The sequence below is a fragment of the Furipterus horrens genome, unplaced genomic scaffold, assembly GCF_987537825.1.
Source record: "Furipterus horrens unplaced genomic scaffold, mFurHor1.1.pri manual_scaffold_6, whole genome shotgun sequence".
Classification (NCBI taxonomy): domain Eukaryota; kingdom Metazoa; phylum Chordata; class Mammalia; order Chiroptera; family Furipteridae; genus Furipterus; species Furipterus horrens.
In genome coordinates this window covers 155,076,018-155,094,076 of record NW_028327176.1, presented here as the reverse complement: position 1 = coordinate 155,094,076, position 18,059 = coordinate 155,076,018, and the positions used below count along the sequence as shown (strand labels likewise).

General features: G+C 36.0%; 1 protein-coding gene across 1 annotated transcript in view; it reads left to right on the top strand.

Annotated features, from left to right (window-relative positions):
• The window catches only part of FRK (fyn related Src family tyrosine kinase), a 100,669-nt gene that overhangs the window by 68,180 nt on the left and 14,430 nt on the right, over nucleotides 1-18,059 (top strand). Inside the window, exons 3-4 of the mRNA XM_090279774.1 lie at nucleotides 14,052-14,215; nucleotides 16,166-16,334. Coding sequence (XP_090135900.1) covers nucleotides 14,052-14,215; nucleotides 16,166-16,334 — 333 coding nt within the window. The remainder of the gene's footprint in view (nucleotides 1-14,051; nucleotides 14,216-16,165; nucleotides 16,335-18,059) is intronic.

Here is an 18,059-nt window from a genome sequence, read left to right as displayed (position 1 = left end):
ATTATTCAGAAGTAATTCTGTTTTCTTCAAAATGTCTTCTATTAGCCAGTTTTTGCCCGTGAATCTCTGTGGTTTATTCATGTCACCTGATGGCTGTTTGTTGGTTATGCTTAGCTGGGACCTGTCTGGGGTAGCAGGCCTCAGTTCATCTCATGAATCTTTCATTCTAGGACTCAGGTCATAAGAGCAGCTTCTGTCCCAGGTACGGCACTCTCATGCTAGAGAGCAGAAGATGGGGAGGGGGGTACTGGGAGAAGATCAAATTATTCAGACTATTTAAAGCTCTTCTAAGATGTGCCATATACTGTGTTTGCCCCCACTTCAAAGCAAGTCACATAGCCACATCTTAAGTCAGTAGGATGGGGAAGGATGTTCTACCTTTTGGAAGCCAGGGCCAGGGCCAAGAGAAAATGGTTTACTGACTTCATGTCTTGTATAAATAAATTCAAAGAAAGGCTAATCACCACTAGGAGAGATACAGTACGTGTTAATATATAGGAGCAATACTGTGGAATGAATTCAGTAGCAGAAGTTGGTGTAGAGTGGGATATGAAGGACCAAGTGAACTACTCTGTTTGCTTAAACCAGGGAACATTGAGGAGGAGGTGCCTGAGCTGGGTCTTGAAATTTGAATTTGCAAATATGTAATATGTATACAGAATGGCATTTCACTTGGAGCTAATGGTTTGTGCCAATTACAGAAATAGGAGTTGGCATGGTGCTGTCACGAAATTACAGATAAGTGTTTATACCTTGAGGATCGGTGCCACAGAGAACTCTGTCAAGGCATCTGAACTCTAGCCAATGGAAGAACTTTAAAAGGAATAATAAGTTCAGATTTATATCTTAAAAGCCTACTCTGATGACTGTGGAAGGTGGATGTGATGCTAGAGACAGGGAAAGCAGCATATGAGCTTACTGCTGTAGTCCAGGAGAGAGAAACTGAGGGGTCCCTCCACAAGAGGGTGGCAGTGGGAGTATATATGGTAGGACACATGCTTAGTCAGAAATGAGATGTCAGGAAGAGAGAGGAACTGAGGGGGAGCGCTGACTCTCTAGCTTTACTGTCTGGGTTTCAGGAGGGCAGTGACATTCATTGAGATAGAGTCTTTAAGCTGGGCAGAAACTTGGGGAATAAGATAATGTGGATTAACATTTTGACTTGGTCCCTTTGAGGTAGGTGCCTGCAGGGATGTAGAAGGCCGGAGTGAGGGCTGTGTTGCAGGGAAAGACCAGGGAGCCATCCCACATTCATGACAGTTGCTGGAAGGCAGCTAAATGTCTGCAATACAACCACTAACAGCTGTGAGAGATTATATGATTTCCCAGGTCAGAACCGATATGAAAGCAGCAGAGGAGGCAGAGAAGCCTGAGAAGTAGTAAGAAGAAAAGTAGAATCATGGTATTAGATGCCGCCAAAAGTTTCAGGAAGGGAATGTTCAACCTCTGTTTCCCTTTAAAAGGTGTTACTGGCAGAAACAGACTCGATCTGCTACTTATCATCATTTTATTATGGAAGAGTAGCAGTAAGTCGACTTGCTTCCAGAGCTGTGACCAGGGCCTGATGGGAGCTACCTACCCCTACTTGCTGTTTGGCAATAGAGGGAGCCATGGGGTAGAGGGATTTAGAATGTGGCATTCAGAGTCTCATTGCCCGGTTTTGAATCATAGCATTAATATTTACCTGCCTTGTAACGAGGGACAAATAACTTCTCTGCACATTTTAGTTTTTCCTCTGTAAAATAATGAAAATAATATCCATATCCCATAGGGTTGTTATGAGGATTAAGGAAAATATTACATAAAAAAAAAGCACTTAGCACAGTGCTTGCTTAAGGCAGGGGCTCAATAAAAATCCAATTGCTTTTATTATTATTGCATAAACAGCGCTTCCTTTTGCACAGAAAGTTAGAGGTGTTGGCTTATTTTGCATTGGAGCATGTGCTTTGAACTGTTTTTTTTCTGGGATTAGTGATGGATCATGCTGAGTATTCATAGTTGTTCACCTGGTTCACCCCTGAACTAATAATAAGTCATTAGGAAGATGGTTGACCAGCCTTCGAAGTACAGGCTGGCGTAAGAGATGGTTTGTCTTTATGTGAAGTGTTTACCTGAACATGACCTGAACTATGTTTGCCCTGAGTGATAGCAAATGAAATTAATTCTAAACAGAGACTGCCTTGCATAACCTTCATCTAAAACTTGTGTGAAATAAAAAACAGGAACATACCTTATATCATAGGTCCTCATTCAATATGAAGAAATTTCCAAGAATGAGAGCTCTCTGCTTTTGGAAATGCAAATGAATAATAAGCGAATTACCAACAGAAGTCATGAATGTATAAAAAAAATGGAAGAAAACAATATTCAGCTAGGAAAACAAATGACCTAACACACGAAAAGCCCCTTGTATTTTCATAGGACGATACAGATTGAGTCCAAGGTATTTTAATCACCATACAGTACACTTCACAATGACTTTCATGTTCCCTCTGTTTAACATGTTTGGGGAGAGAGGAATTCAGGGAAGCCTTCCTGAGAACTTGGAGAGAATTTTTAGAGGGAGGGGAAGGATGGCATTCAGAAAGCTTTGAGATCTACGACGCCTACCAAGAAATGAACAACTTATTACTTAAAAAAACAAACAAACCACAAAACAGGAAACAAGTGGTTAAAGGTTTCTGCTGTTCCTGCTCTCATTCATGTGACACCCTGGGTGGTGAGATGCGGGTTCCAGCCCTGCAAACAACCGGCACTTCATTTCTGACTGCTACGGCCTGTTTTTTTCTTATCAGTAAAAGATGGGTTTAGACTAAATATTTTAAAACTTTGTGGTCATTCCCATATCGTATTCTCTTTTCTATGTCTTTTTCTTGACAAAAGAGTAGAATTGGCAATGGCTGTTTGGTCTAATAGTGCTATTCGTGGGGATTTTAAAAAATCTGAAGCTCCTAAGAGGAGAGTCAAACCTCACATGAACAGAAACCTCAGAGCCTATTCCATTGTTGGATAGTTCATTTCACTGGAACTTCTTTCTTATATTTAGTAGATGTGTCATTTCACTTATTTATTATTTCATTTGTGCATGTGTTTATTTACTTCTACGAAAGGTTTTAAGCTGGCTTACATTGCTGAAAGAGTATAAAATAAACCTGAACATTAAAAAAAAAAAAAAAGACAAAACCGATGAAAAAGAACAGAGAAATAGATCTTGCTGAGCCTGTAAGGGGAGATAATTATCACAGTTTAGAAGCCAGGTTACCTGGGGGTTCTCTGGCAGATAAGGCAAAAAGGTAAACAGTGCTTCTCATGCCTTTTGTAAGAAGAGATGCATTTGATCTCAAGCATGAAGTTCAAAGAGATATTCATGTGGGGCCTTTATATAAAAACTAACAAGGATCATAATAGATAGTGTGGACATTATCTCAGGGGGTTAATAATTGTATATGTTCTTATTTTAAAGTCACTATACTTTCATCACAGTTGGTTTGGAAACAGAGAGTAAAATACTCACAAATCTGCCAGTCTAACACAACTATTTTCATGTTGGCAAATTTAATCATCTTTGCCTTTATGCAATTAGGGTTTTCATAAGGAACCTCACAGCTGGCTTCCTTTTGTGGTAAATGACCCCAGGTCATGTGAGCTGCCAGATGTATCCTCATATTTGCAATTACATTATTCTCTTCATTTTGTATCTCACTTATTTCACTTAACACAATTCATGTTTTTTTCTTGTCACTCCATAATTTTTATGATTATATTTTTAACTCTTAATGTTCAGATTTATTACAATTTAACAGTCACTTAATGCTATAAAAATGCTGCAGTAAACATCATTATGCACACAGCTTTTCCTCTTTTGGATGATGACCTTTGTTTAGTTTCCCATACAAATGCTTTTATTGCATTTTATGTTAGAAATGAGCCCCTGTTAATGGACATTATAAGGACCAGCCCTTTGAAGTGTGCTGGTGTGGTTATTATTAAGAATGTTGATGATGATATTGCTCATTGGATTTTCTGGTTTCTTCCTGAGGACCTATGTGAGAAATTTCTTTCTAATTTCAATACCAGGAATAATGTTTTTGTTTGTTTTGTTTTGTTTTGAGTAACAGTTTGTTAATATTTTTCTTCAGGGAATCAGGTAACTGAATGTGTTTCTCTCATGGCTGTGAACTCCAGAAATGTAGAGAGCCAGTTCTTTGGCCTCCACCTACCAAACATGAATTGAATCTAAAGAATATCTTACATAAAGCTCACCAGCCTTGTTCCTGGAGTCTTCGTCCTCTCCTTTCCTTTTTGTCCTATTTCTTTCATCCACTTATTTAAATTAAAAAAATGTTTCTGATAATTTATGCAAGTCTCTGGATCTTTCTGGAACCAATCAGGGACATAACTCAATAAATGCATGTAAATATTTGGCATATTTCCTTGGGGTAGGTTTTGAAAAGTAGAAGCACTGGCTCTCCTGTGTCAGTAAATCTTAACCTAGTGAAAGGTTTTCTGTAGAAAACTGAGCTAACATAATTCAAATATGTAAATTCCTGGTGATTTATTGCAGATCTAACACTGAGTGAGAAGTTAGAATACTGAGAGTGTTACAGAGCAGGTCCCCCAAATTCCCCAGAGCCAGCAGTTGGGGGATGGGGGAAGGGGGCAGCTTTCAAATTGCCTTTGCATATCTATAGCTGGTAGCTAGTGTCTTAGTTATGCAAATGGTTTGGTTCTTCCAAGGCCCCAAGGAGATGGGAGGGATTTTGACCATAGAATGGTGAGGAAAGAGCACATGGGGCCTGCACAAGGTTCTGTGAATGGTTAGAACCAGTTACCATGCCTACTGCATTACAGGCTACGGTCAGGGATTTAAAAATAAGGCGACAGCCATTTTTGCAAAGAGCAGAGGGAACTTCACGTGTTTTGCAAGGAGGTAGAAAGAGCACCATGCGGTTTTAGAGAGAGAGAGATCCATGTGACTTTGAAAGGGCAGAGAGAGAACTATGTGTGATCCAGTGCAACATGACACATGTTTTCCTGGACTGTTATATGGAGGCTGATGACATCGTACCCCAGATCCTGAAGGAGAGAGTTGACAGATAAAGGGTGGGGAACTTCTGGGCATGTTTTTGGCTTATAGCCTTTTGGGGAGCAAAGGAAGTGCTGGGTCGCATGGGAGAACAGGGCTCTGAGCTTAAGTGCTCACTGCCCTTCCCAGGTTGGAATATTGTAAATAAAGACTTGTTTTCCTCAACACTAGTTTTTGGGTTTTACACCAAAGCACCATGTGAAAGAACCCCCTTTTGATCTGTAACAAGAGGAATAAAGAGTCAAGTTGTTTCTCAGGGACTTTCTCTGCAATATCAGATGTTTCAATGACAACTTTCATGTGATACTGTGGTAGACACTTTTAAATTAAATTATCTGACAGAATACTGATGTACAGTTATGTACTGTTAATTAAAATGATACTCATCTTTAGATATCATATACAAACAATAAAGTTGAAATTATATTCTGAGAATTTAAAAGCCAGCTTTCATAGGGAATTGGTCTATTTTTATGATTTAGGCCATTGGGGGCTTGAGGATAAGATCAACATTTTTCTAAAAAATTATCATTACTTTTTGGACAGATATATGGTTAAGACTCATGATTTCTATGCTATATAATATATAAAAGAGGTAGTCTATTTTTGTGTGTAAGAGTGATTATGTCATCTTTGACTATAAAGGTAACTCAGCTGGTCTCCTAGATCAGTAACAATCCTGGAAGACCTCAGGACATGAGCGCTATCAGATGTTTCCTCAAAGAGCTTTTTTAGTAAGTTTTTTTGACTCACCTAACATAGACATTCCCTTAATAGGTCTTCACTTAACTCAGCCTACCAGTTTATTAGTTAAACTTACTGACTGATATCCACAGCATCCTGACTATGCCTGGTGGGGAGGCAGGAGGCCTAGGGGACCCACTATTTGAGTTGTAGGCATAAAAAGAGTTAGTTCTGTTTGTTCCCTTTGGTTTCAGTGGATTTTTTTTCCCAGAAAAGAGAGAACAACTCTTCTGCCTGATACACTTTAATATTTTAAGGCAGATGTACTTTCTTCTTTCCAAACTACTTATTGCATCCTGCTCTATTTGCTGTAGAACAAAATGCAATTTGAAATCTGTGTCTTGAATTTTGTTTTAATGGAGGATATAATGTAATAACTCAATTAAATGTTATTTATTTATTGATGTAGACCCACCTTAACATGATTTCTGAGGCAATGATAAGGGAGGAATTATTACAATTATTTTTGTAATAGTTTTAAAAAGTACAAGCAAACCTTCCACAGAGAAACCAAATATGCAGGAGTTTACAAGTGAAAGAATTCTCTCACACAGAATTAATAGCAACTTCTTCACTTCATATGTTTGGTTGTCACTATGTTATGTAGCCATTATTGTTCAAAGAGTGGAAAATTTTACTTTGGAAGTGGCTCTCTTTTGCTGATAATACTATTTGAAATACTGATATTCTAATATAGTACTCACACATTGGATATTTAGATATATCTATCATCCTTTGTGAATAATGACACTCAAACTATCCCTGTGGGGTGGGGTATAGAGATAAGATCATTCTCCTCATTTTCTAGATAAGGAAACTGAAATGAAATTCCTTGCCTAAGGTCAAAGAACAAATCACTGGCAGAATAAGATTAGGGCAGTGAGTTCTTGATTTTCAATCTTTTGCTCAATCATCTAAGTCTTATTGTTTTACACAGTATTGGGAACAGATTATTATCAGTCAGTAGAAATAAGCCTATACCCAAATGATGCCAGAGGAGCAGCTGAAAAATGAAAACTGGCTCAGTCAACCATTTGTTTATCTATAAAATATCAAACTCCTTGTTATACTGATATTTTTCACTGAGTGTTCTATGTTGCCTTTGTGTGCTCCAGACACATACTCTATCTTTATATATATTGTATTCAAATTTAATTTCTGGAAGTTCTGTCTTTAAAAAAAACAACTTTGGAATATCATGGATTTCATAATGATTTACTATGTTCTGAATGATATGTTAGTGGTGTGGCAGAGTGGGGACAGGGCTCTAAAATTGCTGTTTGACAAAATCTCACAGCACTGCTTTGTGAAGCAGAAGACACACCTGTTTCTGCTATGAGGGACTGTAAAATAAGATCTCGCCACTAGGAGAAAGCCAGGCTTCTATATCAGCCAATCACTATCTAAAAAAAGCATTTGGGCCTGCAAATAGCACTGAAATCACAAGGCTCCATTGTTGTCACATAAATTCCCCAGAATCAGTTATTCTGGATGTGAAGCTGACCAAATAATCAGATGACATGTATCAGGGTCTTTATAGAAGTTTCTGAGCAGAAATAGTTAAATTCTTTCAATATTCAACAAACCTTTATTGTACTCCTCATACATGCTTACCTACATCTCGATAATATATCCTAATTTTTGGACATGTTCTGGTAGATTAATCAGTTGATAGGTGAAACATTTTTCCCTAGCTCAAACAACATAAATGAGAATCAAAATGTAAACTCTGGATGCCTGACCTTTTAGTTCAGTTCATTCAATCATGATTCTACTGAGTTTTTTGATGGAGGATTTCATTATATTTTATAGTTAGCCTTATATATTTTTGCAGTTGAACTACTAAAATGCTTAACTAATATGAATTCACAGTAATTCTCAATAAGAATGACACGAGTATTATCATTCACGTCTGGTTTATAGAACTTGGAGTAGGTTTGGTTCAATATTAAAGATTACAGTGACCCAGAAAAAGAATACAAAATTTATTTCTTCCTGGTCTGAGACCCCCTGAATTCAGTCTTTATTCGGAATGTCAGTGCAAATGTGTGGACTCACTTCTAGAAAATTAAAACCACTTTTAAAAAACAATAATATGTTTTGGATTTGATTACTCAGAAATACAATATTAATATTGCCTTTATCCTGACTACAATGTATTGAATTTCCTTGATATAGCTTCTGTGATCTAATTTTTACATATATACATCTTTCAATCTTGTTTAGATTGAAAACTTGAATGAACCACATAAAAATACCCTTGATGTCAATAAGAGATGGAGCAGTTATTTCTGTGTTATGCTGCCAGAAAAATAAATAAATAAATAAATAATTAAAAATTGGGTATAAACATGAATAAATATCCTCTAACAGTATTTGCGTCCCTTTAAAAATAAAATTTCAGAGAAGTCTTGTCCTGAAATTATTTGTATAATTACCTATTTAATTTTGCAGCTGACATTCCAGTAGCTTATATTTTACTGAAAATCTGAGAGTTAGTGATATCATTCATTCATCTAGCAGATGTTTATGTTAGTTGTTTCTCTGTGCCAAGCTCTAGATAGGTACTGGATTAAAACAGCAGAGCATCTGCCCTTCAAGATGCAACTTCTACAGAGATTTATACCATCACAGGTATTATAAATATGCAAATACCATTAAACAGGAGTGGGGAGAAAGGCATATTGCATCAGGTGTGTAGGGAGGGCTTATTCTGAGGACTTAAATTGAGACTGGAAGGAAGGGACTGGTCACTAGAAGATTCATAGGAAAAGCTTTCTTGTGGTGTTCTAGACTCCAAGGTGTGAATTAAGTATTGTGAAAGGGCTTAAAAGAGAAATGGGAATTTACAGAGAGCAAGCAATGGTCATTAGAAATGTTGGAACACTGAGGAGGAAACATTTGGAAATGTGAAGATTTCCTACAGCCTGCTTTTTTATTTTAATGACAAAAACTGAGGCCCAGTGTGATTGACATGATTTGGTCATATAGTAGTTAAATTGTAACCTGGCACTCCCATCTCCTCATCTTTAGCCTTTTCAATTAAACACAATTACTTTTATTGTGCTTGACAGCTCTAGCTGTATTACGCAGTATTGGTTTTTACAATTGAGGGTTTAAGCTTTTATCTGCAAATGATTGGAAAATATTTATTTAGGCTTTCTTTATAATCAATATCAATCATTGTGACTTGCATCCCTTATTAAGAATATCACAAGGAGTACTTTAACCTTTCAGCCATCTACTGACTTTTGTCTCTAGCTTGGAAACCATTAGGTCTTTTGTGGTACACTTAAAAGGAATTCCTAAGTTTATGTTTAATTTCCATGTAGTCAATTTGGAACCAGATATTGTTCATCTTGCTTATATGTGGGAATTTTTTAAATTGCTTTTCATCATTTCCAATTATAGACCTATTGTCTAGCTAGACATCTCAGCTATAAATTGTGCACTTTTCTTTTGATAAATGGCAAAGATTGAATTTTCAGGACAATAATTTATATAAACTGCAGATATACTTTATGTTTAGCTACCTTTCTACTTCTGATGTTTTATTACTTTGTGGAGAAATGGACTGGGGCTAATATTGTTTACAGGTTTCTTTGATACTTCGCTAGCCTTTTAATCCATATAAAGGAATCTGTTATGAACTTAGCTCTGTATCTTAAGAAACACTTTTTTTTTGGTTATAATGATACAGGCCAATTGATATTGTCCCAAAGTCATAGTTAGTGGGGAGGCTAACTTGAAAAATCAGAGAGCACATGGATGTGTTCCAGGTACCTAAAAAATTATATTTTAAGAAACGTATATTGCTTCTGGAGGAGCTAAATATACTCTTGACTTCTGTGTTTTAATATAAAAAATTAAAAGTAAAATATTTTTCTATGTATGAATAAGTTTTTTTGTTTTATTGAGGTATAATTGACAAAATTATGAGAAATTTAAAGTGACAATATGATTTGATATATGTATACATTGTGAAAGGGTTCCCTCATTGAGTTAGTTAACACAGTCATTACATCACATATTTATCTTTTTTTTTGTGAGAGTATTTAAGTTCCACTCTCTTAGAAAATTTCAATTATACAATACAGTATTATCAAGTGTTGGCACCATTGTATACATCAGATCCTCAGACCTTATTCATCTTATAGCTGAAAGTTCGTGCTCTTTTACCAACCTCTCCTTATTAGCACTCTCCAGCCCCTAGTAACTATCTTTCTACTCACTGTTTCTGTAAGTTCATTTCTTTTTTAAAGATTACTCATGTAAGTGATACTATAAAAGTATTTATCTTTCTCTGTTTGGCTTATTTCACTTAGCAATACCCTTCAGTTTCATTCATGTTTTTGCAAATGACAGGATTTCCTTCTTTTTAAAGGCTGAATAATATTTCCTTACATTAATATGTAACATTTACCTTAATAACTGAAAACTGAAGTAATTCAACATGCACCATTATGTAATTCTTTGGGGACTTGATTTTCCATTTGTCCATGAACTGGAGTAAACAACAATTTTTTCTTTTTTTAAATTGTTATTTATTACAGTTGTCCCAATTTTACCCCCTTTACCCTCCTCTGTCCAGCCCACTCCCGCTCCCACAGTCAATACCCACACAGTTGTCCATGTCTGTGGGTCATTCATACATGTTCTTGGACTAGACTTTTCCCCTTCTATCTACCATTATCTCCCTCCCCCTCCTCCTCTGACTAATGTTAGTCTGTTTCATGTCTCCAGTTCTGTTTTGCTTGTTAGTTTATTTTGTTCATTAGATTCCTCTTATAAGTGAGATCATGTGGTATTTGTCTTTCACAGACTAGATTATTTCATTTAGCATAATATTCTCCAGTTCCATCTTTCCTGATGACAACCATATTTTCATAGCTTAAAAATTGATTTAGGACCCACATAATGAAAGTGTACAATTCACTTAAGTTTATACATTCACAAAGCGAATTTACTCATGTAACCTGCTCCCAGTCAAGAAATAGAATGTTACCAACATACCAGTCTGGCTCTTAATATCAATAGTTTTGCTTGTTTGTATGTCTTTAAATAATGGAACCATATTTTGTGTTTGTGAGATTCATTCATGTTATTGTATATATTTATAGTTTGTTTATTTACAAATATTTATAGTATTTCACTGGACAAATACAGAACAATTTATTAGTCCATTCTATAGTTGATGGACATTTTGATTGTTTTCAGGTTTAGGTCTTACAAAAAAAATGCTACTAAAAACATTCTCATATATGTGTTTTGGTGAATATATTGTGCATTCCTGTTTATTATATACTTTAGAGTGGAATCACCACATTTTAGGTCTAATTATGTTCAACTTTAGTAGATCATGATCCAATTTTCTGAAGTGGTTGTCAAAATTACAGTTTCATCAGCTCTGTAGAGAGAGAGAGAATTCTAGTTGTTCCACTTCCTTGTCAATACTTGATAATGCCTTTTTTATTATAGCTATTCTGGTGTGTGCCAATGATTTTACCAGGAGAATATCGTCCTAGCTGTTGGCATGCCCTTAGTAGACTTCTGTGCTGGAATTGAGGTGTCTTCTTAGTCTTCTTTCCTTTTGTGAGAGCATTGCTCCAACTTGACTGATTATTGAAGCATAAGTTTCTATATTTAGAAGGAATTCAGAGTATCTGCATTCCCGATAAATGCTACTCAGTACTTGTCAATACGTTTGTTAAGTGAAAGAGTAGGTAGGAAGAGCTTCAGTAAATATTTGAATGCAAGTGCAGAAAACTCCATTCAAACTAGTTTAAAGTGAAAAAGGTAATTAATTGACTTTCTCAGCTGTCATACCAGACCTGGCTGGCTCCTGGGGTTAAGCTTCCCTTTGCTATCAAGACTGTTTTTCCCCTGAGCAGCCTATCTTCTTGGGCAATCTTTCTCTTTCTTTTCCCAAAAGGCAAGAATTCTTCTAGTAGTTCCAAACTCCCAGCAGTTAGAAACAAAACCAAAACCTCAACAATAACAAATTTCTTTCTGTGTTTCTAGAACTTTCCAGTACAAGTCCTGGAGTTCAGTCTTTTTGGCCCTGACTGTTCCTTCCTTCGCTCAGGGTTGGTACCAGGTCCCTCTGAGCAATGATTCTTAGAGAAGCAATGATTCTTCAAGGAATATTGGGGTGTCATTATCAGAAGAGAGGAAGAAAGTGTTTAGTGGCAAGTAAAAGCAAACAAATATCCACTACAAGTCAGATGACTTAAAAAATGGGCAAGCAGCCTATTCCTCCAGGTGCTATAGGACCTACCCTTGGATTAAGCAAAACCGCTGGAGAATTATATACATAGATTTTATCATTTTAGGCCCTGTGGAACTGCTTTTATCGAAATATGCTAGAACATTCTGTTATTAGCTTGTATTGAGAGTGCATCTAATGAACGGCCCTACAGAATTTCTTATATTATTATAAGATAGTGCTGAGGACACTCTTAAGTCTATTTCACTGTCCATGTTATAAGATTTCATAGGAGAAAATTTTTCCTGGTCTTTGTATCAAGAAGAGTTGAACTGCTTCTTCTTCTCTCTCTCTCTCTCTCCTTTTTCTTTCCTTTTCTTTTTTCTTTTCGCTTCTTCTCTTCTTTCTTTTTCCTTTTTTTTTTCTTTCTTTTGCTTTTTTTTTTAGAATTAAATGACCATGTTTTATTTAGGGGTCTTAAGATAGCATTCTGAAGAAAAAAATTGAGAGTTTTTACAAGTAAAAGGTGCATTCTTGAGAAAAATCAGTCCTTCATTCTTAACTTCTGGATTGGTCTGAGATGGTGATCTTCCAGATGTCAGGCAGTCTGGGTACTTGAACATTCTTTCCTAAGTTCCTCAGAGGCTTATGCAGAGGATATGTTCTTCAGGCGCTGATGTACAAGCTGAAAGTTTCAAAAGTTTAAGTCCTTGGGCTTGTTAAAATGAAATAAGATCTGTTTCTTATGTTTCAGCTTATTCTGATTAAAGTAATTTTTTTAGCCTAACTATGATCACACCATTTTGTTCCTTTACTCTTTCCTCACCCCCCTTCCATATTATTTTTATTTTACTTTTCTTGATTATGCCATTACAGTTGTCCCAATTTTCTCCCCTTTGCCCCTCTCCACCTAACAACCCCCACTCCCTCCAGTGGTACCCCTCCTTTCTTCATGTCCATGGGCCATGCATATGTTATTTGGCTATTCCATTTCCTGTATTATACTTTATAGACATTGACTATTCTGTAAGTACCAATGTGTGCTTCTGAATCCCTTTTCCCTCTTCCTACCGGCCACCATCCCCATGTTCTCCATATCTATGACTCTGCTTCTGTCCTGCTTGTTTGCTTAGTTTGTTTTTAGATTAAATTATTGATAGTTGCATATTTATTGCCATTTTAATGTTTATAGTTTTGGTCTTCTTTTTCTTAAGTAAGTCCTTTTAACATTTCATATAATAATGGTTTGGTGAGGAGGAACTCTTTCAGCTTTACCTTGTCTGGGAAGCACTTTATCTGCCTTTTGATTCTAAATGATAGCTTTGCTGGACAGAGTAATCTAAGTTATAGGTCCTTGCTTTTTATCCCTTTTAAGTACTTCTTGCCAATCCCTTCCAGCCTGCAAAGTTTCTTATGAGAAATCAGATGAAAGTCTTATGAGAATTTCTTTGTAGGTAATTATCTGCTTTTCTCTTGCCGCTTATAAAATTCTCTTTCAAAATTTTTTTCTTTCTTTTAAAAATTTAGTCTTTATTGCATTTTTTTCCATTACGATTTAGTCCCCTTATTTTTAACCCTTGGCATTTTAATTATGATGTGTCTTGGTGTGGTCAAGAAGAGTTGAACTGTTTCTAAACACCTTTTGTGATTTTTATCTTATAAATGCTATGATTTCTGAAAGTGATAATGTTTTATCTTTGCATTGCTAGAATGATATATCAATTATACGGCTTGTTTTAGTCAAATACACTACCTCAACGCATAGATTTTTTAGTGCTAACCACGTTCCTTTATTTTTATCTTATAGTTTCTTTAAATTATGATTTCACAGCCTTTTTCTTTTTAGCCTGCTATATGTCCTTTGTAAATTTCCTGAAGTCTTTTATGAAGCAGTGTTGAGATATAAGTAGAATTTGTGAAAATTTTATTCCTTGCATTGAAACTGTCACCACAAAATAAGTAAATCTGCTGGGCTTTGGCAAGAAGATTATTAATAGGATTTATTTCATGTTCCAGTTTTAGATGGAAGGGTTGTGAAACACTACAGAATCAGAAGACTGGATGAAGGGGGCTTTTTCCTTACTCAGAGAAGAACCTTTTCAACACTGAATGAATTTGTGAGCTACTATACCAAGACAAGCGATGGCCTATGTGTCAAGCTGGGAAAACCATGCTTAAAGGTGAAATGTTTTCAAGCTGTGTTCATTTATTTTTGAAGTTAATGTTTTCCCTTCAGATATTGGATATTTTTCTTTCCTTTTTTTTTTTTTAGAAATATCTCTTTAAAGATTTTATTTATTTGTTTTTAGAGAAAGGGGAGGGGAAGGAGAAAGAGAGGGAAAGAAACATCAATATGTGGTTGCCTCTCATGCACCCCCAACTGGGGACCTGGCCCACAACCCAGGCATGTGCTCTGACTGGGAATTGAACCAACAACCTTTTGAATTGCAGGTTGGCACTCAATCCACTGAGCCACACCAGCCAGGGTGGATATTTTTCATGTGCTATGTCAGTTCAGAGAAAAAAAAAAAAAAAAAAAAGTCATTTGATTACCTAAAGCATGGATAGACTGACTATGGCCCATGTGCCAATACTGTTCCACATTTATTTTTGTAAATTTTGTTGGAACATAGACATGCTCATTTATTTACAAATTTTCTTTGCTTTTTTACTGTAATAGCAGAGCTTAGGAGTTGCAATAGAGCCTAATATTTACTATCTCATTCTTTCATGAAAAAGTTTGCTAACCCTTGACCTAAGGCAATCACTGGAGATGGAAAATATTCATCCTTTGCACTAAGAAATTAATAGGATATCCTACCATTGGAGCACTTAATGATATGGCGGGGGGGGGGGAGTGCCAGAATATAATTCTGACTTAGATCTGTATTCAAAAATATTACTATGAACTTACTAGATTAAACATCTTGTTGAGTTGTCTGCATATAGGTATCATTTAACTAATTGTTAACAGCAGTTTGATCTTTTGACCTACCTGTTTGGTGGGAGAAGATAACATTTATAAATTGTGTCTACATCCATCAATATTTAGTTGTTTGCATGTTTTACTTAAATGTAGTTAAAGTTACAGAGTGGTCATATACTGTAGTGGGGCAAGCCCTCAGCTCCTCCTCAGAGTCCAGGTCTCACACACTAACAGTGGGATAGCCAGCACTGTGGTTTACACCTGTGTGATTGAGGAAAGCTTCATGGTGGAGGAAAGCTTCATGGTGACACCTGATCAAAATTTTATGAACATACAGAAGCTGAAGAATTTTATCCAGTATGTATAGAATATATTGAGTTAAATTCTGCCAAGGGAATATCCAATTTTGTTATAAGAATGTACATGTTAGTGCAGAAATGACCCCACAAGAGTATTTAAGCTCATGCTAAGAAATAGCTTAAAAAGATATAGCTTATATACAAAACTTTTATACAAAGCTTACAAAATACTCAGTTTAACCAACATTGTTAAATCCAATGGAGAAAAGGGTTTACAAAGAAGCATAGGCAACTTTCTCTGTGCTCAAGATGCTGATGACTTGGTGGAGGAGATAAGATACATTTTCAACAGTTGATGGTAAACTAGACTTTGAACTCTAGGAGAGCAGTGGCCTTGCCTTTTTTATAACAGAATGAAAATTAGTTTGTGCTTAAAAATCTTTATTGATTAAATGAATGAGTAAATGAATTAATGAACAAATAATTAAATTTCAAAAAAAGAAAACAATTAATTATGCAAAAATATATGATACATAAAGTAAATGCTCTAGGCCAAAGAATTTGGGAAGTAATTGTGGATGAGATGGAAATGTCAATTTGGCCTTAAAATTGGGAGGATTTAGCTAGGCAAAGAGGCAGAGAGAAATCATGCCAGACCCATGTAAGGGAGGGACAGATGGATAGCAGGTGCCTGAGTTAGCAGGACATGGTGGGGGAGATCAAGAAGAAGTAATTATACAGATTCTTCCACAACTGCTTTTCATTTTAAAGTAAATAGAATAAAATTAACAATATTTTCTTTTAAAAAATGACATCTCGTTTTAGAAGTATATAGACTATTATTTTCATTCAAAAAATTGTTAAATTTTATTTCTTACCAGTATTCTTGTTATTCTGTGACACAGGTACAAGTCCCAGCTCCTTTTGACTTGTCATATAAGACTGTGGACCGGTGGGAGATAGACCGCAACTCTATACAGCTTCTGAAGCGATTAGGATTTGGCCAGTTTGGTGAAGTGTGGGAAGGCCTATGGAACAATACTACTCCTGTAGCAGTAAAAACATTAAAACCAGGTAAAAAGTAAGAGCGTCAAAAGTTCAATGGCATATGTTAATTTTTTAAATTTCAACTTGCTGCTGTACGTGTCCAAGAGGTTACAAGAGAGCCAATTCAGGCACCAAACCAGAGTTGTAATCGCTCTCTCTGCCTAGGCCTTACAGTCTAAGGCTCAGCTTTAGACTGTAAGGGCAAGAGCATGCTCCCTGGATAAGCTAAGTCTTAATATATCCCCAGTGTAAGATTTCAATAAGGCATCTCTTCTCTAGAGTTAGGATGCCACCCTCCAGTGTCCTTTTTTGTCCTTTCCCCCTAGATTTAGTTAAAAATACTCACTTACTGAAAATGCTTTAAAAAAATTAGTGGAACCTTGGAGTTAATTCAGGAAACAACTATTTTATTACATACTAATTGTGTATGGTCAAAGGCAAAGTGGTTTATCTAAAAGGCCTATTTGAAAATGTAAGAACTATTTTTTCCACCATCTTATTTTTTCCTATAGTAAAAATTTCAAGTACACTAAAATCAAGTTATTCAACCAGATGTTATTTCCTCCATTTTAAGTAACTTTCCTAAGATTTACTAGTCATATAATCTTGAGTAAATTTTAAACTATTCTCAGTTTTATCATTTGCAAAATAGAATTGATAAAGGTAAGACCAACCTCGCAGGGCTGTTATGAAGATTAAATTAGGTCATTAGTGAAAACATTTTACAGAATGTCTGGTACATAGTACATGACCAATCAAAACTGTTGTATAATAATAACAATTATTATTATTATTACAAAATCAGTAAAAGGTAGAGCTATACGTTGAGCTCTTATCTATTATTGCATCACACTCCAGTGAAGTGACATTTCATGAAAGTGCAATGTTATTGTAGTAGCCCCAGATACTAGAATATAATTCTGTGGGGACCTCCATTATTTACCTATCCAGAATTCTTAGACGTTCAGAAAGCCACCAGGTGGCAGCACTTGAGCACCTGTGCCGCTGGCTAGTAGTCTAGTATAACACTGTGGTTCCCAAACTGTGTGCCAAGGCACACTGAGGCAGCACACTGAATTCACAGGGTATCACAGGGTATTAAAAAGGTCTGAGGTAAACACCTTAAATACTGCACAAACTGCTGCATTGTAAAGTAAATTGTAGCTTTGGCATTAGATCATGTTATATTTTGTTGACATCTTATCTTTGTGAACCAGGTTTTTGGTGGTTGCTGTGATCAAACCACACAAAAATTAATGTGGAACAGGAAATGTAAGTAGCAGTGTTCTATCTACTTCCTAGACCTGAGAAATTATACAGGGTCCAGTAGATGCACATATCCCTTTAGGGATTAATTGTAGTTAAGAATAAAATGAATAAATTATGTTTGTTGGGGACACAAATACTTCTTAAGTTGTTTGCATTTAACCAAGTAATCAATAGCACTGTTAGATATTCATCTTGGCTAAAGGGCATCATGAAAAAAGTTGCTGAGACAGTGAGTGTGCCATGAACTGAGTAAATCTGGGGCCCTCTGGTAAAGAGATTGAGAGCAGAAAGTTTGGTGTAGGATAAACCTGAGTCCTAACCTGGCTCTGCCCTCTGTGGCTTTGGAAAGTTTATGAGCCTTTTTGAATCTCCTCATTTAGGAGTGGAAATTATATTAGTTCCTACTTTATAGGATTTTATTAGGACAAATTGAGTAAATTTACATCACATACGTGCAGTGAGTTCTTCATAAATGTTAGCTCC